Source organism: Microtus oregoni, unplaced genomic scaffold (assembly GCF_018167655.1).
Source record: "Microtus oregoni isolate MIOR12 unplaced genomic scaffold, Mior012 000117F_ref0000505, whole genome shotgun sequence".
Lineage (NCBI taxonomy): Eukaryota > Metazoa > Chordata > Mammalia > Rodentia > Cricetidae > Microtus > Microtus oregoni.
Window position 1 is genome coordinate 526,929 of NW_024544746.1, and position 25,610 is coordinate 552,538.

General features: G+C 41.4%; 1 protein-coding gene across 1 annotated transcript in view; it reads left to right on the forward strand.

Annotated features, from left to right (window-relative positions):
* LOC121444059 (zinc finger protein 431-like) overlaps positions 1–20,336 on the forward strand; it is a 28,632-nt gene extending 8,296 nt beyond the window's left edge. Inside the window, exons 2-4 of the mRNA XM_041645802.1 lie at positions 16,702–16,828; positions 17,033–17,090; positions 18,217–20,336. Coding sequence (XP_041501736.1) covers positions 16,702–16,828; positions 17,033–17,090; positions 18,217–19,510 — 1,479 coding nt within the window. The 3' untranslated portion in view covers positions 19,511–20,336. The remainder of the gene's footprint in view (positions 1–16,701; positions 16,829–17,032; positions 17,091–18,216) is intronic.
* The last annotated feature ends 5,274 nt before the right edge of the window (positions 20,337–25,610 follow it).

The window sequence follows — 25,610 nt, forward strand, 5'->3', positions numbered from 1 at the left end:
GCCTGCCCTGTGCAAGCCTTGAGCTCAGGATTCCATCATCAAGGTCAACCATTGTCAGCAGATACATGAGCAGCAGCTAACTAGCCAGGCAACAGAGCTAGTGGCAACGATGCCGGGGTGTTTTGAACCCAGAACAGGACAGGAGGGAGGGAGGTCTGTCCAGTCATTTTTGCTGGTCTCCAGGGCCAATTATATCAATTTGTTTTTTTAGAATCTTACTTATCCTATCTATCTGACCTGAGCTTTGGGGTTGGTAAGCTTAAGTTCCAATTGATCCCCAATGTCTTGGCCACACCCTAACTTACCTGGGCAACAAAGGCAGGCCTATTATGGGACATGATTATCTTGGCCATCCCAAACCTTAGGATGATTTTTTCTGATCTTCTTAGCCATTATATTGGGTGTCTCAATCTTGGTCAATGTATGATGGCTATCTTCTTTGGCAAATGCGTGGCCTCCTGGAGGCTCAAAATTTCCGCAGATGTCAACAGTCCTTTTTGTCTGTATATTGCTTTTTATATATATATATATAGGTGAGGGCAAAAGCATACCTGCTGTTAGTATAGACGTTCCCTCTGCCATCTGTAGAGCTTGTATCAAAGCCACAAGTTCAGCGTTCTGGTCGGGCCACCATCCCTGAAGGGAGGCTACTGGCCCAGATCATTTGCTTCCTGTCCACCAATGTTGCCCCCGCCTTCCGCTTACCTTCGGTCTTCTGTACCTGCTTAGCTCGGACCGCCAGCCTTGTACCCCTGGCAAGCTTCACCCTCATTTTCGGCTCTGCCTGGCACAGCTTAGCCTGCCATTTTGCCATTCGCCTGTCCTTTAGGCAGATGCTGGTAGGATCCATAGTCCATCGACGTCAGCCCAGCACAGGAGCAGTAGTCTGGCACAGGAGGGCACCTGTGGTAGCATGGTGACTGCTGTATCGCAGTCTGACATGGGTGAGGGGAGCAAGACTGTAGAGTGAGCAGTCAGGGCTCATGCAGGCTTTAGAGCAAGCACAGCATCAAGGCAGTTGCTAGGAGGTGAGGATTTCTTCAGCGGTGAAGGCAGGGAGAGGTGGTCGTCCTGGTGAGGAGGGCGTGGTAGAGACAGAGGCAGACAAGCAGCCTGTGTCTCCTGCAGAACTGAAAACAGCAGCGAAAGCAAAAGTCCCTCGTTTGGTCAACAAAAGGCTTTGGTCATACATTCAGAAGTGACCAGGGAGGAACGAGTCATTTATTTGTCTTTTTCCCAAATTTATAGTTCGTAAGGTGTCCAGTTTGTATTCTTTACTCAGTTCCAGTGTCCCTCTTTATCTGTCTTTGATCTTCTGTTGCCCAGGCCCCTAATCTGTCTGAGTCCTGTCTTTCTTTTGCTTCCCGCCTCTCTCTCTTTTGTGGCTACTGCTGTCTGCTGACCTTCAGAGGTTGGGTAAAATGCCTGTAAACTTTCATTAATCATTTAAGGAACACAGATTTTAACTGGCCCCTGGAGAACCTCTCTTATCTTGGCCGAATTAGTGGGGTGCCTTGCAGCCCCCGCCTGAGATTTGCCATGAGCCCAGCATTTTGACTGTCAGTTTCTCCCTTTAGAAGAATGAAGATAGATCCATATTTTTCTCTATGCACAAAACTGAAATCCAAACAAATTAAAGACCTTAACATAAAACCAACAATATTGAACCTTTTATAGAAGGAAAAAAGTTTAAAATTTATTTTAGCAAAGGATATAATCAACAGAACGTAATATCAACCTGTAGAATGGGGAGGTATCATGAGACATATAAGGAACTTAGGAACTTAATCCTCATAAAAACAAATATTTTAGTACAATTACGTCACAGACCAAAACTGTAAATTCTCAACAAATGAACTTGAAGTGACTGAAAGATATTTAAAATTTGTTTAAATATAACATCCTTAATCATCAGGGAAATGCAAATTAAACAATTTTGAGATTTTATCTTATTCTTGTAAAACTGACCAAGATTAAAAATATCATTTGACAATTTATGCTTACAGCTACTTTGAACATTAGCATGGTGGACTTTCAAAATTAGATAACATATTACCTTAAAAACTTAGCGACATCCTTTATATTATCATTGACAGAATCTGAAAACAACTCTAAATGCACCTTTTTTATATTAATAATAAATGAGAATCTTCGCCATGTTTTTTTTTTTTAAATAGCCATAAACATTATAAAGAGTCAAAAGGACCATTTTAACTCAACCTCATCATTTAGTAACACCCCCTTTGCCATTTTAGTGGGGTGAGAGGCTTTAGCAGATCTTTGTCTTGTGGGGCAACTCAGGGCCCCCACCTTATCACAAGCATTGTGAGCAGACAAGTGTTAAATTCAGATCTAAACATGGGCTGGCTTAGAAGCTCAGCTGGGCTGTTCATATGGCCCCGGCCCTGTGCCAGGCCTTCTACAGCAATAGTTCTTGAAGACAGTGTAGTCCTGCATCCATCTAAACAGAACTGGGAATTTACTTTTCTTCCAGACACACTGCATAGTAGTTTTTTTTTTTATAAGCATATTATTTTAAAGTGACTTAATTTAATTTTCCCAATTTTTAAACCAGAGGCTTTTACCTGGATGCAGCACATGATGACTGGTATAGAGCATCCCCAGAAGACAGATGTTATTAGGGCTGGTAGGCCCTTTTAATGTCAGCTTATTCCATTAGCTACTACTCCTGAATCCACACTTATCATTTATCAACAGCCACAGGGAAATTTACTTGCAATCTCTTGCCCTACTGCCAAAATGGAAAGGTCCAGGTTCTTTAGGGGACCTTTGCTTTTTAATAGGGTATCCGACCCCAGAGAAATAGCCTACTGCAGGTTCCCAGGCTTAGTTCTGTGACCCTGGCGCTAGCACCAGCTATTTCCCCTGGGCAAGGGCCACAGATCTTTAGTACAAGGTTTTACATGGCATTTGCAGATGGGGGCTGCCATTCAGTCTCTAGCACCTTATTTTCTAAGGAAAACAAGCCTTCTCCACAGGGAACCCCACTGGGGATCCTCCCAGGACCTGGCTTCAGCCTCAGCTCTGTCCACAGTGAGCTCCTAGTTGTATAGCACAAGCTTCCCACATCCCATCTCTATACTCACAGCAATCTAGCAGCTTTTCTCTGAATGGGATTCCAGAGGCCCCAGGAGGCATTCCCTCCAGGGAACTTGTGAGGTCAGGATTGGTCCACTCAGTTCCTCTTAGCCCTCACACTGCCAGTAGCAGCTGGGAAGGCCTTTGCATTGGCTGTAGGGGGAGGGAACACCTTGGACTGTCTAAGGCAGCCCTCCTCCCCCAGTCCTCCCGTGCGGTGCTGGTGGACTTCAGGTCAGCAAGGGAGGACGTCATTTTCAGCACAGGGATTTCAGGGGGGCCACGGCTGCCCCCTTCTCTGACTCGGGCCAGGGTTGCTGCCATGCCCCGCCCTGCGTCCTGCTGAGAGGTTTGCTCAGAGCTGGAGCCAGTTGCCCCGCCTAGGCCTGGCTCCAGGCTGTGCCTCAGGAGATCACAGTCCTGTTCCCTCCCCCCTCGCAACAGCAAGCAGGGCAGTTCAGCAGCAGAGCCTAGAGAAGTAAAGGAAGGGCAGACTGTCTGCATTTCTTTTGGATTTTCATAGAGTTAGGGTCAAAGAGATGGTTATTTACTGCCCCATGGTACCAGATTTAGACTCGAGTACAAACAGATATACAAAACAAAGAACATATTAAGCACAAAAATACACAGACAATACAGATGCGCTGGCGCGGTTTCGGCGTAATGCCGAAAGCAAAACTTCAGACGGAGACTCTGAGGACCCGGATTCCTCGTCTCCCAGAAGAATCACGTACCCTTCGGACTGTGGGGGTGCCCCGAACAGTCCTACCCGGGAAGGATTCACAGGATTACTGATGGGCCAGGAACCACATCTGGCCCCAGATGCCTCTGAGACGTCTCCCAGGGCTGCGGTGGGGAGTACGAGCTCGTCAGCTCCTCCCCGGGTCCGCCAAATACAAATCTGATTAGCTAACCAGTACAAACGCAGGCGCAAACATAAAAGACAGAAGACAGACAGAAAACAATTGTGCTGGCCAGCTTACCTCCCGGTGGTGAGTCGGTGGTCCCTGGGCAGGGGTCTCCAAATCTCGGTGGGACCTCCAAATGAAAGACCCCAGTGGTGGGCAGTCCTTCAGGCTGAGGAGACCCTCCCAAGGAACAGCGAGTCACTCTTCGGATGCAAATAGCAAGAGGCTTTATTCATTACACAGGCACCTGGGGCGACTTAGTCTCTCGGAAGACAAGCGCGCCTGCAGACTGGGGGAAGGTCTTTTTATAGGAAAGAGGGCAGCAGAAGCAGATTACAGAAGCAAATGCATCGTTAGTGGTCAGTTGGAATGGGGCAAGGGGCACAGGTGGTTTTTCCTCTCCCAGCACAGATGTATGGGAACAGATATCCTGTTAATTGATGTCCTGTCCTAATCTATGGATATAAAGATCCTGTTTTGCAGCCAGGGACCCTGACCTTACTCTGCACTTACAGTCGTTCGTCAAAAGCTTTGTGAAATGACGTTACAGCAGATAAGCTGGGATCTTTCATAGGGGGAGTTGTCTCTTCTGTGAATTACTGATATTCTAAGTTGGGCACATGTGCTGACTATAGGCATCCTGTTTCCCTAAGCAAACGGGATGTTCTCATTAGAGCAGGCCAGCTGCGGGTTCCTTATCGCTTGGGGCCAGATGGCTGACCGGCTGACCGCAGATATCTTGCCTGGCTTCTCAGCCCTTATTCTCAAGTCGAACTTCCCTGCTCTAATTACTTGCGTTGCTCCAAAGTTTAAGCCTTGCAAAATGGCGTTACTGCTGCTTAGTGAGTGGGGGTCTTTCACCACCACCAAGAAGCCTGATGCCAGCTGCTCATAAACACTGTTTAAGTGTTTGATGGCAGAGCCTCTTAAAAGAGCTGTGGAGGTTTTTGTCACTAATGCTGAGTCAAGAAGCCTCTCTTAAAGGAGCAGAGCGTACTGGAGAAAAGGCAGTTACCAAGAAGCTGGGCTTGACTTTGTTCTTGTATATTTAGAATTCTTTTTTTAAAGCTTTCTCAGGCTTTATTTGGAAATTCTTGCCAAACATAAGTGCTGTTTGTAGATGGAAATTTCTATCCTGTATGTTCCTGCAGCCATTCAGTCCCATAGACACACACAGAGCTTTATATTAATTATAAACTGTTTGGCCTCTTAGCTCAGGCTTATTATTAACTAGCTCTTTCAATTTACATTAACCCAAAATTCTTGTCTATGTTTAGCCGTGTGGCTTGGTATCTATTCTCACTAAGACATTCTCATCTTGCTTCCTTTGCATCTGACTGGTGACTGAATCTCTGCCTTTTCTCTTCCCAGAATTCTCTTAATCTGGTCACTCCATCTGTACTTTCTGTCTGACTACTGGCCAATCAATATTTTATTAAACTAATACAACTGACATATCTTTACAGTGAACAACAACATTATCCCTCAGCATAGCTGGGTAACACTGGTCAAGATCACACTTGGTAATGGTCTGGGGCCAGGGCCTTTGGGAAGGGGTTGCTTCAGAAGTTAAGAACTTGATTCGTTCCACACATGGGATTGTGGTTATCAGTCCCGTGGTCACTGTGGACTTTATTTATTTATTTATTTATTGACTGACTGACTGACTGATTTTTATTGAGCTCTACATTTTTCTCTGCTCTCCTCCCTTCCTCTCCCTTCCCCACTCCAACACTCCCCCAAGGTCTTCATGCTCCCAATTTACTCACCATGTATTTGATCTACGTAAATCTCTCTTAGTATCTTCATTGTTGTCTAAATTCTCTGGGATTGTGGTTTGTAGGCTACTTTTCTTTGCTTCATGTTTAAAATCCACCAATGAGTAAGTACATGTGATAATTGTCTTTCTGGGTCTGGGTTACCTCACTCAAAATAATGTTTTCTAGCTCCATCCATTTACCTGCAAAACTCAAGATGTCGTTACTTTTTTTGCTGTGTAGTACTCCATTGTGTAAATGTACCACATTTTTCTTATCCATTCTTCGGTAGAAGGGCATTTAGGTTGTTTCCAGGTTCTGGCTATGACAAACAATGCTGCTGTGAACATAGTTGAGCACATGTCCTTGTGGCACAATTGTGCATCCTTTGGATTTATACCCAAAAGTGGTATTAACTGCGTCTTGAGGAAGGCTGTTTCCTAAATCTGAAACACTGATATCCAAAGGGGCTGTACCAGCTTGCATTCCCACCAGCAATGCAGAAGTGTTCCCTTTACCCTACATCCTCTCCAGCATAAGTTGTCATCAGTGTTTTTGATCTTGGCCATTCTTACAGGTGTAAGATGGAATCTCAGAGTTGTTTTGATGTTGCATTTCTCTGATGACTAAGGATGTTGAGCATTTCCTTACATGTCTTTCAGCCATTTGACATTCCTCTGTTGAGAGTTCTCTGTTTTGGTCTGTACTCCATTTTTTTTTTATCGGACTATTTGTTCTTTTGATGACCAATTTCTCGAGCTCTTGCTATATTTTGGAGATTAGACCTCTGTCTGATGTGTAGTTAGTGAAGATCTTTTCCCATTCTGTAGGCTGTTGTTTTGTTGAACATGACCTTTGCTTTACAGAAACTTTTCAGTTTCAGGAGGTCCCAATTATTAATTGTTTCTCTCTGTGTCTGTGCTGCTGGGGTTATATTTAGGAAGTGGTCTCCTGTGCCAATGCGTTCAAGTGTACTTCCCACGTTTTATTCTGTGAGTTTCAGTGTGGTTGGCTTTATGTTGAGGTGTTTGATTCATTTGGACTTGAGTTTTGTACATGGTGATAGATATGGGTCTATTTTCATTCTTCTACATGTTGATATCCAGTTATGCCAGAACCATTTGTTAAATATGCTTTCTTTTTTCCATTTGATGTTTTTTACTTCTTTGTCAAAAATAAGGTGTTAGAAGGAGTGTGGATTAATATCTGGATCTTCTATTCAGTTGCATTGGTCCTCCTGTCTGTTCTTATGCCTGTACCGTGCTGTTTTCAATACCGTAGCTTTGTAGTAGAGTTGGAAGTCAGGGATTGTAATGCCTCCAGAAGTTCTTTTATTGCACAGGATTGTTTTGGCTATCCTGGGTATTTTGCTTTTACATATGAAATTGAGTACAGTTCTTTCATGGTCTGTGAAGAATTTTGATGGGCATTGCATTGGATCTGTATGTTGCTTTTGGAAAGATTGCCATTTTTACTATGTTAATTCTGCTTACCCAAGAGCATGGGAGATCTTTCCACTTTTTGGTGTTTTCTTCAATTTCTTTCTTCAGAGATTTAAAGTTCTTGTCATACAAGTCTTTCACTTGTTTGGTTAGAGTTACTCTGAGATATTTTATGTTATTTGTGGCTATTGTGAAGGGTGTTGTATTTCTGATTTCTTTCCCAGCTCTTTTATGATCTGTGTACAGGAGTGCTACTGATTTTTTTTTTTTTGAGTTAATCTTGTATGCTGCTATATTGCTCAAAGTGTTTATGAGTTGTAGAAGTTTCTTGGTAGAATTTTTGGATCGCTTATGTAAACTATCATATCAGCAAACAGTGAGAGTTTGACTTCTTCTTTTCCGATTTGAATTCCCTTGATCTCCTTTTGTGTCTTATTGCTCTAGCTAGGACCTCAAGAACTATATTGAATAGATATGGAGACAGTGGACAAACTTGCCTTGTTCCTGGTTTCTGTGGAATTGCTGGGAGTTTCCATTTAGTTTGATGTTGGCTGTTGTCTTGCTATATATTGCCTTTATTATGTTTAGGTATGGTCCTTGAATCCCTGCTCTCTCCAAGACCTTTATCATGAAGGGATGTTGTATTTTGTTGAAAGCTTTTTCGGCATTTAATGAGATGATCATGTGGTTTTTATTTTTCAGTTTGTTTATATGGTGGATTACGTTGACAGATTTTCATATGTTGAACCATCCCTGCATCTGTGGGATGAAGCCAACTTGATCATGGTGGATGATGGTTCTGATATGTTCTTGGATTCGATTTGCCAGTATTTTATTTAGTATTTTTGCATGTTCATGAGTGAATTTGGTCTGTAATTCTCTTTCTTAGTAATGTCTTTGCTCTGCTCCCTTGGAGTTTACTCTCTCTAGCCTACTTTGGCTTAGGTTACTGGCTCTGACCTGTTTCTGTAAATCCTGGTCTGGATCCTCTCCTGCAGAAGTCCCTGGCTTGGAGTGTGTCCTGCAAAGGTTTCTGGCTCCAATTTACTGCCTTCAAGTTCCCAGGCTTGGGTGCACCCAGAACTGCAGACGACCTGGCTCAGGCTTACTGCCTCAGAGGTCCCAGATTCATGCTCAGACCTGCAGAGTTTCCAGGTTCCTACCTATTCCCTTTGATGTCCTAGACCAATGCCCAGGCCCACAGAGGTCCTGCCTCAGGCCTACTCCATCTGAGGTCCCAGTCTCACGCCTGGCCCTGCAAGATCGCTCATTTCTGCCTACTCCCTCAGAGGTCCCAGATTCATGCTGAGACTGGCAGAGGTCCTGGCTCAGGCCTAGTTCTTGGGAGGTCCTAGACTCACATCTGGACCCTCAGTGGTCTCTTGCTCTGGCTTACTCGCGCAGCAGTTTCTCCCTGGTTTTATTTATAATATTCTGGAGTTACCCTGTGTTCCTCTTGGGCAACATTGATTATCCTCCTTCTGAATTTGTATAGATTTTTTTTATAACTGAAACCATTGGTTTAGGAAAACAAGAGATGTCTTGGTGAAGTTGCTGCAAATCTCCAGCCAGTCTGGGATAGTCTGTGCTCAGGGTGGAATGGAAGCCAAGGCTGGGAACCACTCTGCTGGGTCCCTTCAGCTCACCCTATCTCCAAGGGAACTCCTGTCATTCAGATCTCACTAGCCAATCAGGGCCTCCTCTGGACCTGGAAGCTCAAATGGGAAGGTTCTTCTGAGCCCCATGCTGCCTTCTCAGCTACACTACTGAGGAAGTCAGAAGTTGGCCTGTGTGTTGCTCCTTGTGCTCCATTGCAGGTAGAGAGCAGGCATGCTCAGCAGATATACCTTGGTGAGCAAGGGGCCACTGTCCCCAGACAGGGAGGGGTGGCCTGCTAAGCTACTAGATCTGGTGTTGTGTGTTCTCCCCAGGGCTGGGTTGGAACCAGTGGCAAAAGGCAGAATCCCCTCTGACTTGCATGATTCTGCATGGTCCTGCATTATCCTTGCAATTCCCTGGGGCTGCCTCTGTGCAGAGCATTGGGAGTGGACTACTTAGACATATTCTTGTTTTGGGGGTCATTGTGAAGAGGAGGTGTCTGAACTTTCAACATTTAACATTTAGTTTTAGGATCCATCTGGAGTTAATTTTGTGCAATTTATAGACAGTATCTGCTGTAGAGAACCACTCCGCTGCTAAACTGTGACGTACAAGAGCAGTGTTGATGGTAATAGAATTGATAGTATAAGGATTTTCCAATTTGTAGGACATTAATTCACATAAAGTAGAATTTAGCTAAGGGTAGGGCTGCCTCCCAAATACACCAAAGATAAGCATTAAGGTAACCAGGCCTTTTAGAGATTAGGATGCTAGTATATGAATGTTTGTCCATCAGGATTTGTTAAGCTACATTCCCATAACAAAAGAGACAACCCTGATTTGCAAACAGCCAAAAGGCCCCCATCAAAGAACAGTCCTCTAATATTCTCTTCAATGGGACATTACAAGGTCACAACCAGCATTGCCCTAAAGGTGTATTATTATAGAACAGCTGCATCACCAGCCTTTTTGAAAAATGGTTTGAGTCAAAGTCTCTGATGTTGATTGAGGTGAACTTGAACCCTGTCCGTAGACCCACAGGGCATTGCCCTTTCTATCCTTTTGACTAGCCATCCTAAATATCTGGATTACAGGTCTGTAGCACCACAAATTTCTGTAGTGGACTGTCCATTTCAGTACAGGGAAAGGATGGCTTCTCCGTTCAGACCAGAAGTGGAAAAACAGTGCACTGGGCACACGGCAGGGGGAAATAGAATAGACAATAGCTAGATCACAGACTGAAGCTTAAGGCAGTAAGCTGGGGGATCTCCAGCATAAAGAAGGACTGATGGGGCAGGGTAAGTACTTTCTGTGTGATTTCCCAGTGTGTGTTATCCCTTCTATATAAACAAAGACAGACAGAATTGGTGAGTGTGCAGTTTATGGAGGGTAGCTTGAATACTGAGTATTCAGTTTCCAGTTAGAGAACTCTCCTATGTAGATATGTGCAGTCCTGGTGGACACAGTTAACTCAGCTGAGAGGTTTGAGACACCAGCCATTGCCTGTAACTCTGTATGAGTTTACAGCCCTAAGCACCTATCATTTTACACAGGACAAAGTCATACAATGTCTTATTAATGGCATTCTCTACCAGGGAAGGGCCTATTCTGTTTCAAAGTCAGTATAACTAAGTGTTCTTCCAATTATTTTTATCTCTTTAAGAAGTCAATTATTGGTATCACTTTTTAAATTGTATTTTCTTTAAATGCATTGCCTCTCTAATTTCTGTGTGTTTCTGTTTTCTAACATTTTCCAGTCATTAAGAATTTTCATACCATTTTTTCTTAAGTGCTTTATTATCTATCAATCGATCTATGTATACGTCTGTCTATCTACCTGCCTATCTATCTATCTATCTATCTTTAGAATAGTGTTTTTTAACCTGTGGGTCATAATTCCTGGGGTCAAAGACCCTAACACAGGAGTCACCTAAGACCATCATAAATACAGATATTTATATTACAATTCATAATAAGCAAAATTGTGGTTATAAAGTAGCAATGGAAATAATTTTATGCTTGGTTGTCACCACAGGAATTCAAACTGTATTAAAAGATTGCAGCCTTAGAAGGGTTGAGAACTACTGGTTTAGGCCAATGTCTCCCATTTCTCAGGCTTGCTTTACAATATGTAATTGAGAATTACTTTGAACATTTAATCCTGACCTTGCTTCCCATTGCTGGGAATACAGACCAGTAACTCATTCCAGACTGATTTCATTTCCACAATTCCTGCAGTTTGTGTTTTCTTTATTGCTTCTGTTTCCATTTTCAGGTCTTGAACAGTTTCACTTGTTTTAACTATTTGGTTTTTCTTTTCTTTTTATATTTTGGTTTTTTGAGACAGGGTTTCTCTGTAGCTTTGGGGCCTGTCCTGGAACTAGCTCTTGTAGACCAGGCTGGCCTCGAGCTCACAAAGATCCACCTGCCTCTGCCTCCCAAGTGCTGGGATTAAAGGCATGCTCCACCACCGCCCGGCCTGGCTTTTATTTTCTTTGCTTTATTTTGGGAGTGTGTACTACAGCTATTTATGTTTTCCTTGATTTTTTTTTTTTGGTGATTTATTGATTTCCTCCAGCATTTGTGTTTTCCTGAATTTAAGTATTTTATTCATTTTCTATTTGAGGACCTCTGTTATCTTCATATAATTGGTTTTTTTTCCTTTCTTTTTATTTATTTATTTATTAAAAATTTCCACCTCCTCCCATTTTTCTCCCACTCCCCCTATTCCCCCTCCCCCCCCCCCTCTCCAGTCCTAAGAGAAGTCAGGGTTCCCTGCTGTGTGGGAAGTCCAAGGTCCCCCCTCCCTCCATCCAGGTCTAGGAAGGTGAGCATCCAAACAGACTAGGCTCCCACAAAGCCAGTACATGCAGTAGAATAAAAACCCAGTGCCATTGTCCTTGGCTTCTCAGTTAGCCCTCATTGTCAGCCACATTCAGAGAGTTCGGTTTGATCACATGCTCGTTCAGTCCCAGTCCAGCTGGCCTTGGTGAGCTTCCATTAGATCAATCCCACCATCTCCATGGGTGGACACACCCCTCGCGGTCCTGACTTCCTTGCTAATGTTCTCCCTCCTTCTGCTCTTCATTTGGACCTTGGAAGCTCAGTCCAGTGCTCCAATGTGGGTCTCTGTCTCTATCTCGATCCATCGCCAGATGAAGGTTCTATGGTGATATGCAAGATATTCATCAGTGTGGCTATGGGATAAGGCCAGTTCAGGCACCCTCTCCTCTGCTGCCTAAGGAACAAGCTGGGGACATCTCCTTGGACACCTGGGAACCCCTCTAGAGTCAAGTCTCTTGCCAACCCTAAAATGGCTTCCTTAATTAAGATATCTACTTCCCTGCTCCCATATCCACCCTTCCTCCATCTCAACCATCCCATTCCCCCAAGCTCTCCCCAATCCTCCCCTTCTCCCCATCTCCCCTTACCTCTACCCCACCCCCACCCCTGTGCTCCCAACTTTTACCTGGCAATCTTGTCTACTTCCAATATCCAGGTGGATAACTATATGTTTTTCTTTGGGTTCACCTTCTTATTTAGCTTCTCTAGGATCACGAATTATAATGGATGGATATAGAAAACACTTTACTGAGTGAGATAACCCAGACCCAAAAAGATGAATATGGTATGTACTCACTCATAAGTGGATTCTATCCATAAATAAAAGACATTGATCCTATAATTTGTGATCATATAATTGTTTTTAAGGGCTTTTTGTTGTATTTCAGCTATGTTGGAATATTCAGTACCTGCTATGATAGGATAGCTGAGCTCTGTTGGTGATATATTTCCGTGGATGTTATGGAGTATATTCCTATGCTGTTGTGTAAGCATCTGGGATTGGGATAATTGTAGGTGCTAATTTCTGGCTTCATTGTTGGATGGGAGGTTTGTTCCTGGATTTCTGTGTGCTCTCTGGAATATCAGAGTATTTGTTGACTGAATGTTTCCTTTTTTCCTGATCTTCTTGGCTGATATGCTCATGGGAGAAAGCTTGCTGGTGTTAGAGGCTAAGGGAATGAGAGGCCAAAGGGAGATCTTCCTAGGGATCCACAGGAGGTATGGAGAGGGTCAAGGGGAAGCTTCCTCTCGTTTCTATTCCAGTGCTAGAGGCAGCTGGGAAAATCGGATCTGGGCTAATAGATAATGTGGTAGATCTGAGGGTAGCCTCCCTGATCTTCTGATGGATGTGGCAAGTAGTTGAGCATCTCATTTCTTGGCATATCTTTGTTTTCCACTCGTTACTATCATCAATATTTACACTTTTGCTATTTAAGTTATTGAAGTGGTTACTAGGTTGGTTTTTGATTTTTAAAACTATCTTGCATCTGGAGAGTTGTGACACATGCCTTTAATCTCAGCACTTTGGAGGCAGAGGCAGGTGGATCTCTGTGAGTTCAAGGCCAGCCAAGTCTATGGTGCAAGTTCCAGGATAGGCTATAAAGCTACACAGAGAAGCCCTGTCTCAAAAACAATCAAATAAACAAAAACATTCTTGCATATTATTGTCTCTGTGTCCTAGTTAGCTCCAGGTGTCAACATGTCAGATCATACACTTGATGTCTGATGTCCTTCTGTATGTGCTGCTTTTCTTGGTTAATCAATAAAGCTGTTTTGGCCAATGGCTTAGCAGAGTAAAGGTGATGGAGGAAGGTCATTGGCTAATAAAGAAACTGCCTTGGCCCATTTGATAGGCCAGCCTTTAGGTGGGTGGAGTAAACAGAACAGAATGCTGGGAGGAAGAGGAAGTGAGCTCAGACTCAATAGCTCTCCTCTCTGGAGCAGACGCGATGAAGCTCCGACCCAGGATGGACATAGGCTAGAATCTTCCTGGTAAGTGCACCTTGGGGTGCTACACACATTAATAGAAATGGGTAATCAAGTGTAATGTATAGTTAAGAAATACAGATTAATAGATAGTCATCTATAATGTAGTCATGTTAGGTTTTCTAGATGTACAGAGATATATTTCAGCTAGATAAGGAATCTTCAAACTGTTCAAAGACCTACAGAATATGGTATTTAAAATGTTTTGTTAACTTAGGACTTTTCATTACAATGAGACACATCTCCTGGTAACACCAATCCATTCAAGAGGATGATGGGCATTGAAGAGGCTCCTTATGGAGTTTATTAGCCATTTGGGCAATAAATTGCTCTTGCCTAGACTGCTTGATGTTATGCTATATGAACTGGACATGCAGGACCCTTAGAAGCTGCTAAATTTTCCAAAAGACTGAATGGTCCTTCAGGGTTCCATCTTCACAGAAGAAACTGCCAGACATTCTACAGGAAACAGAAGAAAGCAACTGACAAACTTTGCCAGTACAAAGCAAAACAAATTTCCTGCTTCACTGAAAAGTCTGTCAGATATTATGGGCCTGTGTGCTGAAGATGGATGCCCCTACATTACAGAAGAACTTTGGGTGACTGTACTGGCAGTGAGATGTCAATTCTGTAGTTTTGGAAGTTGTTTGCAATGTACTTTCTGTTTACTTATGTATTATTTTATATCTTCTGGGGTCTTTGAAGAGTTGAAGACAGATAGTTATAGCTCTTCTTAGTTATGATAAAAGATAAATTAGATATGAAACTTTAGATTCAAAAAGAAATATTGTAACTGTAATTCTTCCTTGATACCTGTTTTGTTATATGTAATTTTACTAAGTTAAAACCTTACTTCTTATTTAAACAAAAAAGGGGAGATTTTGTGGGATATCCTTCTGTATTGTTGTTTCTATTGGTTAATGAATAAAACTGTTTTGGCCAATGGCTTAGCAGAGTAAAGTCAGGCAAGAAATCCAAACAGAGATATATAGAGAGAGTAGGCAGAGTCAGAGAGATGTCATGTAGCTGCCAAAGGAGGAAGACATCGGGACCTTACCTGTAAACCATGAGCCTCGTGGTAAAATATTAAATCATAGCAATGGCTTAATTTAAGATCTAAGACCTAGATAGGAATACGCCTAAGCTATTGGCCAAGCAGTGTTGTAATTAATACAGTTTCTGTGTGATTATTCAGGTCTGGGCAGCTAGGAAATGGAAGAACAGTCTCTGTTTACATACAGTCATCTAATGGAGCATCAATTGAGGATGTGCCCTGAGAAATTGAATAAGGCAGAAAATTAAAAAATGGTGGGCTGATTTCTTAGATGAAATATTGAATCTCCTAGATGGCTATTAATGGTGGCTCATTCAGGACTCCAGTGAAAACAACAACAAGTTGGGCAGAAATAAATGAAAATCTGTGGGTTGTAGGGAAAAGCAGGCCTAAGTAGTTTCACATGGCAGCCAAATGCTGAAACAGAGGCAGGAATTTTCAGGGAGATTATCACAATTAAAGAGATTGCCCTTGTTCTGCATTGGAGCAAGGTGCCCTAAGGTTAAGAATCCGTCCTTCTATGCCCTCAGTTAATGGAAGGATTAGGAAAAGTGATTCCTAGTCCCAGGAAGGAATTTCCTATAAAAATCTTAAGCAACTCTGTATGAAGTATGGCAGGTCCCATCACAAATTAGAAGCCAAATTTGGTGGAACATTGATGTTGTACTGAGGAGGACTAACTTAACATTAGTGCAGTCATGAAAGGTACTAGGCCTCACCCTCACATTGGTCCCGAGTTCAGCCACCAGTCAGAATTGAGACAAACAAGTACCAGACATTCCAGAAAGTTAAAAATGGCTTACATAACTTGCATATAGGTTTCAATTTCCCTGCAGCAGTGCCAGCACCAATCCCTGTTTGACAAGACTCCTGTTGCTTCTCACCTCCCCAATGAGGAGTTCCCCTACCCCATCTCCCGTACTTTAATCATTGAAAACCCTGCCACAGCTGAACTTGGGGCTCTCCCTGAACCAACCTCTGTTTCAGAACGAATGGAGAGTTTAAGCTCGTGATTGCAATAAATAAAAGCTCATGACACTAATACTACCTGAGCAGTTTGAGTCATTGGATTGCAAATTTGTGACATTCTTCCTGCCTGTTGTATTTGCTTTGAATTTTTTTAAGTTAATATGAGTCTTTGTCTGTTTCCCTGGACATACACCCCATGGGTGCCTGGTCCTCATAGTAGTAAAAAGATGGTCTCAGAACCTCTGAACTTGAGACAATAGGTAATTATGATTTCCCCCCTGTAAGTACTAGCAATTGATCTCACCTATATGAAAGATCAGCAAATATTCTTTTCTACTGAGCCATCTCTCTTGCCCTATGTTATTTATGATCAACATTTACATTGCTTGTTTTCATCTGTCCATTTGTACCTGTTTAAATATGCAGTTCCTTTTAGAAAGGTCTTATTTATATTACAGTTTAGACAGGCACTTCATGTTTCTCGAATATGAATGCAGAACTGGAATGAATACATACTCTTTGTAGGAACTTCAGTAAGAAACCCCTGAGTTTTTAATATCTTTTCTGTTTGTTTGATTTTTGCATGAGAGACAGGTTCTTATGATGTACTTCCGTCTGTGTTGGAACTGATTGCATAAGTGGGGCCAGTATTCAACTCAGAGGCAAACATACCTGCCTTTGCCTTCTGAGTACTAGGATTACAGACATGAGCTAGCACACCAGCTTGCCCATCATGTTTTTGTAGTTGGTAGCTGTTCATACAATTTCTCTGATGTGTAGTCAGTACTATTGATCTGTTTACTTGTCTCTCTGAGTCTGTTAACAGGCATTTCTCTAACAAGGCGATATCCCATATAAAGGTGCAGAAATGCCAGAGTTGACCCTCCTGTTCAATTTTCTTCTAAAATAACTTGGTGATTACATTTAAACTTCTGGGTCATGAAATATGTTGAGAAGCACCAGAATTATATGACTGTATTTTCAAAGAAGTATACATTTGCAAGGTTATCTATCACTTTCTTTTGTACACATGTATATTTTAGAATGCAGTGACCTATGATGATGTGTATGTTGACTTCACTTGGGAAGAGTGGTCTTTGCTGGATCCTTCCCAGAAGAATCTCTACAGAGATGTGATGCTAGAGACCTACAGGAACCTCACTGCTATAGGTAATATTGTGAATTTTCCTTCACATTTTAAAATAAGGGGATGACTGTTTCTTGGTTATAGATGATCTTTTGTAATTGTAATTGAGACTAAGGAAGGATGATGTGAATAAGTTGGGCATGGTTCTAAGGTTCACTGAAGATAACAACTTAAATTTTGCACATTTTCCAATAATACATTACTCATTTTCTGTTACTATATTTTAGGCTGCAAATGGGAAGATCATAATTTTGAAGAACGTCAAAGTTCTAGAAGACCTGGAAGGTAATTTTCATATGCAAGCTAATATAAATATGCCTCAGGAAATTGTAAGACATTTTAAAAGAAAGCAACAGTGTAAATAAGGACAACTTAAAGTGCACTGAAGATTATTAAATTCTCACAAAACCACATATCTTGATGTCATATAGGTGAATTTTGTTTGCAAATCATTATGTTAAAAAAAGAAGAGAAGGAAACAGTTTCTTAATAGATATCACCATTTCGATTATAGCCCCATGCGAGCTGTCCTGTGGAACTGCCAATCCATTTAGTTTCATGCCAGTCATAGTACAAAAGGTATGCTCATTAAATTGGTGATACGTATATGTCCCAAACTTTCTAATAAGCAAACAGTCTATAATAAAGCTTGTGTTCCTCATATGCTTGTTGTGATTTTGCTATGTTTGGTGTGAGGAGGGGTAGTTAGAGTCAAGAGCCAAGGGGCAGTTGTTGTGCAGGAACTTTAATCCCTATACCATATATCTATGAGGAACAGAAACTCAAACTTCATGAATGGAACATGGACACCTTTTATTTGTAATTCTTCCTTTAATATCCTATGTCATTCTGGATACAAGCCATATAAACATAGGGTTATCAAAAGAAGCAACATACCCCTCTCCCTCTCAGATCAATTAGAAGATATATATTAGTCCCCACTTTGAATGAACTTCTTCAGTAGGTTTCAAGTTTACTTCTTTGAAAATTCAGCAACAAATTCATACTGCAGAAAAGCCCTGTGAGTAGTAGGAATGTCTAAATACTTGTTTGTTCTTGTTCACTCTGCAAATGTAGTATGACTCACATTATAGGAGAATTTATGAATGTAATATGTGTGGTAAAGCTCTGATTTTTTCCAGTTCTTTTCAAATATGTGAAAAATCTTAAATAGAAAAAAAGATGTTATAAATGTGAACCATGTAATAAAGGCTCTTACCATCATAGGTATCTTCAAAGATGCAAAACACCCCTTAATGAAAGAGTACAATATGAATGTAATCACAGTCATAAAACCTTAAGATCTGGTTCCTATTTACAATTAGACCAAATTGTAAAATGAATTTATGCAATATATTCAATAGTGTAATGAATATGGTAAAACTTTAACATGTGCCAATTATTGTTACAGGAATGAAAGAAGCCATACTGGAGAGAAACCTTCTGAATATACTCAAAGTGTTGAAGCTTATGTTTATAATAATCAGCTTCAAAGGCATGAAAGAATCCATACTGGAGAGAAACGCTATGAATGTGATCAGTGTGGTAAAACTTATGTATGCAACAGGAATCTTCTAAGGCATAAAATAACACATACTGGAGAAAAACCCTATAAATGTAATCATTGTGGTAAGGCCTTTTCACGTGACAGTAGTCTCCAAATGCATAAAATAATACATAGTGAAGAGAAACCATATGAATGTAATAAATGTGGTAAGGCCTTTTTACGTGACAGTATTCTCCAAGCACATAAAAGAATACATACTGGAGAGAAACCCTATGAATGTAATCAATGTGGCAAAGCCTTTTCATTTCACAGTTATCTCACAACACATAAAAGAATACATACGGGTGTGAAACCCTACGAATGTAATCAATGTGGTAAAACCTTTGCACAGCACAGTCGTCTTCTAATGCATAGAAGAACACATACTGGAGAGAAACCCTTTGAATGTAACCAATGTGGTAAAGCCTTTGCATTTCACAGTTATCTCCGAATACATAAAAGAATACATACTGGAGAGAAACCCTATGAATGTAATCAATGTGGTAAAGCCTTTGCTCAACACAATCATCTTCTAATGCATAGACGAAAACATACTGGTGAGAAACCCTATGAATGTAATCAATGTGGTAAGGCCTTTGCATGTCACAGTAGGCTTCAAACACATAAAAGAACACATACTGGAGAGAAACCCTATGAATGTAATCAATGTGGTAAGGCCTTTGCATTTCAAAGTTATCTCAAAACACATAAAAGAACACATACAGGCGAGAAACCCTATGGATGTAATCAGTGTGGTAAGGCCTTTGCATTTCAAAGTTATCTCAAAACACATAAAAGAACACATACAGGCGAGAAACCCTATGGATGTAATCAATGTGGGAAATCCTTTACCACTCACAGTTACCTTCTAATGCATAAAAGAATACATACTGGAGAGAAACCTTATGAATGTAATCAATGTGGTAAGGCCTATGGATATAGCAGTGCTCTTCTAATGCATAAAAGAACACATACTGGAGAGAAACCCTATGAATGTAGTCAATGTGGTAAAGCCTTTGCACGTGACAGTAGTCTCCAAACACATGAAAGAACACATACCAGAGAGAAACCCTATGGATGTAATCAATGTGGTAAAGCCTTTTCATTTCACAAATATCTCAAAACACATAAGCGAACACATACAGGCAAGAAACCCTGATTGTTGATATGATCAATGTGGGAAATCCTTTGCATGTAACAGTAGATTCCACATATATAAAAGAACACACACTGGATTGAAACACTATGAAAGTAATCATTGTGGTAAAGCCTTTGTATGTGATTTTTGTCTTTGAAACTATGAGAAAAAAAAATCAAACTGCATAGAAACCCTACAAATGTAGTTAATGTGGTAAGGTTCTGCACTTCATAGTACTGTTTATACGACAATAAAACTTTTAGTGTGAAACCATTCTGTTAAAGCCTGTGCATATCACAGTAGTCGTTGAGGACATGATAAAAACTCATACAGAAGAGACTCTAGCTATAAAGGATTTGGGAAGACCTTTAGCTAACACATTTAAGTTACACAAGGGAATTCTGGAGATAAAATCTGACAGTGTCAACAATCTGTTCAAGCAGTGTATTATTATTTTGTTTGTACCTACAAACTCATATGAACAGAGCCCTACAAACTTAAATGTTAAAGTAACTCTTTTAGATTTCATGTATCTCTTCAATGACATGAAATAACTAATTCAGTTGTAAAACTTTATGGATATTTGCTGTGGGATGGTGCTTTTGTACACTGTAAAGATTTGTCACTTGTATTTGTTTAATAAAATGCTGATTGGCCAGTAGCCAGGCAGGAAGAATGGGAGGGGGGTGACCAGGCTAAGAGAATTCTTGGAAGAGGAAAGTCAAAGAGTCAGTCACCAGCCAGATGCAGAGGAAGCAAGATGAGAATGCCTCACTGAGTAAAGGTACCGAGCCACATGGCTAAACATCAACGAGAATTATGTGTTAATTTAAGTTGTAAGAATTTTAGTAATAAGCCTGAGCTAATAGGCCAAACAGTTTATAACTAATATAAGCCTCTGTGTGTTTCTTTGGGATGAATGGTTGCAGGATCAGGCCGGACAGAAACTTCTGTCTACAAATGGCACCCTAACGTTTGGAAAGAATATCCACATGAAGCTTGAGAAAGCTTTCTTTAAAAAAAAGTATTCTAGTCAGACAAGAACAGAGTCAAGTGCAGCTTCTTGGTAGCCATCTTTTCTCTGGTAGGCTCTGTTTGCTGGCAGCAAGCAGAAGCTCAGCTCCTTTAATTGAGGCTTCCAAACTTAATGGCAAAAACCAAATGGCAGCCCTTATAAGAGGTCCTGTTTCCAATCACTTAAAAGGTTTTTATGAGCAGCTGGTGGCATGCTTCCTGGTGGTGCCAGGGACCTGCAGATTTATTGTTAACCATGCTGCTTAGTAGATTTAAGACTCATGCTCAGAAAAAGGTAGAAATATACAGTAAAACAGATTCAGATAGAATAAAAACATTTAAATGGTTTACAATATGTTTAAAAATATATGTAGGCTTGAGAGAAAAAGGGTAGAAAAAAATTTTTAAAGTAGAGTATCTGGGCATGATGGTGCATGCCTTTAATCCCAGGATGTGGGAGGCAGAGGTAGATGAATCTTTGTGAGTTTGAGGCCAGCCTGTTTTACAGAGTGAGTTCCAGGACAGACAAAGATAAACAGTGAAAGACTGTCTCAAAAAACCAAAAAGCAAATAAAATAAAAGAAATAGGGTAAGAAAAAGAAAGCTATATGAAGGTGAAAAATACACAGTCTGAATACTGTTATTGTGTTGTCTTTGAATTGTTTGACTGCTGAGGAAAGAGGAACATATGCTAAAAGTCATTTGATTATAAATGCTGCTGGATTAACCTACCCTATATATTTTGAAAATGACTTCAAAATTTATGTTACTTTATAGAAGAGGATTTACTTTTGTTTCCACAGGAAAAGAGAGGCTATGGATTCATTTTTGGTTAAGAAAGATCAGGTTTGATCAAGGAAGACCCCCCTGAATAATCTCCAGTAGAAATGAATGGCCCAGATGATCCAACATTTCAGTGCTCCTCTGTTGAAGTTTCCTCCCAGTTCTACATTCAGAAAATCTTTGAGACTGCTGACTGAGATAATCTGATGTGGGATGTCCTTCTCTATGTGTTGCTTTCATTGGTTGATGAATAAATCTGCTTCGGCCTATGGCAGGGTAGAGCAAAGCTAGGCGGTGGTGATGTACACTTTAATCCCAGCACTGGGGACCAGCCTCAGCAGAGAATGTGTCTCGAATCTGGGATCTGGAAGGTGAAGTGAGTACACAAACACAGGGTTCTGAACAGAGATCTAAAGAGAGAGTAGGTAGGGTCAAAGAGATGCCACGTAACTGCCAACGGAGGATGCCAGAACATTGCTGGTAGGCCATGGCCTCATGGTAATAATTAATTAATAACAGTCTTTTATTGTAAATTTTACACGAGGAAGTTGATTCTTTTTTCTTGTCACAGGTTAATCATTACATGGGCAAAGCAGTCCACAAGAAATACAAAGCTGCCCACTCTTCCACTAATGCAGGCCTGCAGGAAAAACAAAGAATCAGGCCTGGAGAGATGGACTGATTACTCTTCCTTTACAGTTTCCAGAAAGCACATGGTAGTATCTGGTGCCCTCTTCTGGTAAAGGGGCATGCATGCAGATAGAGTACTCTTGTACATAAAATAAAAGCTTAATTCTCTTTTGTTATTGTTGCTTTCAGGACAGGGTTTCCCTGTGTAGCAGCTCTGGCTGTCTTGGAATTCATTCTGTAGACCTGGCTGGCCTCCAACTCACAGAGATCCACCTGTCTCTGCCTACTGAGTGCTGGGATTAAAGGAATGCACCACCACACTCAGCCTACATAAATCTTTTTTAAAAATTAAAGAATCAAACAAATCAGAGGGCAGTGACCTGTCATTTCCACATAAAGTTGGGCATTTTCTGCAACTCACCAAGTCCTAAGAGAGTTCAGTGAATATGAAGACAGAGACAGGGCCCTGCAGGTTCCTGTGTGATGAGCAGAGAGTCTGACTGAACCACAATTTGCCAGAGTATACTGTTTGAAAAATCATGATTATTGGAGGTTGAATAAAGCAATCATTTCTGAAAGAGGAACTGTTACTCATTTATGTTTGTCTGCCTCTCTCTCTCTCTCTCTCTCTCTCTCTCTCTCTCTCTCTGTGTGTGTGTGTGTGTGTGTGTGTGTGTGTGTGTGTGTGTGTATCTGTATGTATGTCTGGGTACAGGAGTATGCATGCCTAAACTGAGTTTAAAGATCATGAAAGACATGAAAGAGGACACATCTAGTAAACAGAGAATCATATTTAACCACAGTTTGCAAGAACATTTTATTAGCCCAAATGCTGCTGGAAAAAAAAAAGAAAAATTCCACTCCACAAGGGTGGGAGTGGGGCTGATCCCCCTCTTTCCAGCTGCTGAGTGCTGGGATTACAGGAATGGGACAGCACACCCAGTTTATGCAGTACTGAGAGGGTGGAACCCAGGGCTTCCCACTCCCCTCATAAATCAGATCCCCACTACTTCTGTCTTGGACCCTGACCCTGTCCTTAACCATTTTAACCCTATCTCTAAACCATAACCCCTACGCTTAAGACACTGCCTTAAACCCCTTCTACTTCCTACCACTTGTACCTGCTTCCCCTTTAGCTTATGATTCTCAGCGTCCAAATTCCATGTGTGTTGCCTCACCTACTTGGCATCTCTTCTCCCCTTCAAGGCCTCTTCAAAGAGTTCTCTAAGGATGAAGGGTTCAGGGCATTGTGCTTGTCCAGCATCCATCCGCTGCTGGCTTGTTCTTCCAGTTACATACTCACAAGTTAGATGTTTTCCTCCCTCACTACCTCAGAAAGTGTTTTATGAAAAAAATAAAATGAAGTAATGAAACCGAACAAAAACAAAATGCACAGGCAGTAGCGTGGGCTTTTCTTAGAAGTCGCGAGACTGACTTTACAAGTTGTACAGTTGCTGTTGTTCCACTAGCATGCACGTGTCTGAGGAAGACAGCACACATGCAGCTCCGTGCTCCGTGCTCTTTGACCAAATGCACCTGAGCAGAGGTCTGGGAAGGGGAGGGCACAAGAGAGGAGAAGAAGGCAAGCAGATGGCAAGGAGCCAGAGGGAGGAAAGTGGAGCGATGGAGGAAGGGGATAGGGGAAGAGGCAGGAAAGTTGAGGAGGCAGGAGGAGGGTTGAAAAGGCAGTGTCAGTTGTTGGGGAAGGAAGTTGAGCTTAGGATAAGACAAATCACCCCAAATGTGCATCAGTACATATTAGTCTAATTTACCAACTTCGAATGCCAGTCAGCTAGTTAGGAGTTACCTGGCAGAGTCAACTTCATCTTTTATATCAACTTAATGCTACAAACTTACAAAAATGTACTGCTGAACCCCTGAGGAACAAGAGCTCCCTGAGGGTGAGTGGAGGACCTCTCAGTGGCTTTACCTCCAGGTGCACCTGAAGTAAAATACATGTGACCTTGGTTCAGCCCAGAGCATTCCCCATCCCAGGAAGGGAAATGGAGGAAAGTTGACTGCTGTCCCTGTCTGGCCACAGGGACTCTAGCTGGTCAGCCTCTGGGGAAATAAGTGGAGCCAAGGCCTTTCCCACATCCCAAGAGAGATGGCAGGCACTAGCCCATCTCCTCACTAGCTGCTGAGGCCTTGTCTTCAGTGAAGACTCTCCCTGTCACTCCATCAGTGTCCCAGAGGGAGAGGAGCAAACCTGCCACCAAGCTAAAACCCCAATCCTAACCATCCTCAAATACTCAGTTGTTACAGCGATATCCACTAAAAAACATTTTCCCACATTGATTTAGGAACTTCTTTCAAAATGCAGCTGGTGTGGGAAGTCCTGTGTATGTGTTGTTTTTATTGGTTAATGAATAAAGAAGCTGCTTGGGCCTATAGCAGGGTAGAATAGAGCAATGTGGGAATTCCAAGCAGAGATAGAAGAGAAAGGAGGGTGGAATCAGAGAGACACATTGTAGCTACCAAAGGAGAAAGACACCAGCCACCAGCCAGAACCTTACCAGTAGGCCATAGCCACATGGTGGTACACAGATTAGTAGATATGGGTTAATTTAAAATGTAAGAGTTAGCTAGGAATATGCCTAAGCTATTGACCAAACAGTGCTGTAATTAATATAGTTTCTGTGTCATCATTTGGGTCTGGGTGTCCAGGAAACACACGAGCAGTCTCTGCCTACAATGTATATGAATATGAATTCAAGACTATGTTTTACTGATCTTATGTTCATGTCAAAGATATTTCTTATTAGTATACTTGTTTGGTTCTTTTGAGACAGGGCTGCACTACATCCTCTAGACTGACCTGGACTCACAATCTTCCACTGTGGCACGTGGGGCCACACTGAACTGCGTATTAGTGTGACTAATGCATTTCTATGGCAAGCTTTAAAATTACTTAGTGTAAAATTTTCCATTTATTTTTAGAAATATGCTTTGGTTATTCTCAGACTTTTGCATTTCCACACAAATTTGAGATTAGCCTATTCATTTAAACACAAAATGCCTCTGAATCTAAAAGTTAATTTGTGGAATACATGCTATGTTGACAATACTAAGTTTTCCATTGTGATCATGACATCTTTCTGCATTATAATGGGTTTTATAATTTCTTTAAATTTTATCTGTCTTATTTGGGGAGGGAGAGTGCCATAGTATTCTATGTGGGATTGTGGTAATTGGGTCTTTCCTTCCATGGGGAGGGAGAGTGCCATAGTATTCGATGTGGGACTGCGGTAATTGGGTCTTTCCTTCCATGATGTAGGTCCAGGCACTGAATTCTCAAGCAAGCTCCTTTACTCACTAAACCTCACTGGCCCTTTGCTTCATAATTTCATTTAACATTGCTTTAGTTTTCACCCTAGTCCATACATATTTCATTAATAAAAAACTGAATACATTTATATCATTATAAATGTAAGCGCATAGTTCTGATTTCACTTTCTAGATGTTCTGTGACCTTCATAAACTCCCTTAAGATTTTTTGAGCTTATGAATATAGAGGAACTTTGGAAGAGAAAATTTTGTTACCACACACAGTTTTCTTGATTATAAAATTTAACATGGTCTCTGAGGAGAATTTGGCAAGAGTGAGATAGTGTATTTTGTTTTGTTGAAACAGGGTCTCACCATATAGTCCTAGCTGTCCTGGAATTCCCTGTGTTGACCATACTAGCCAAAG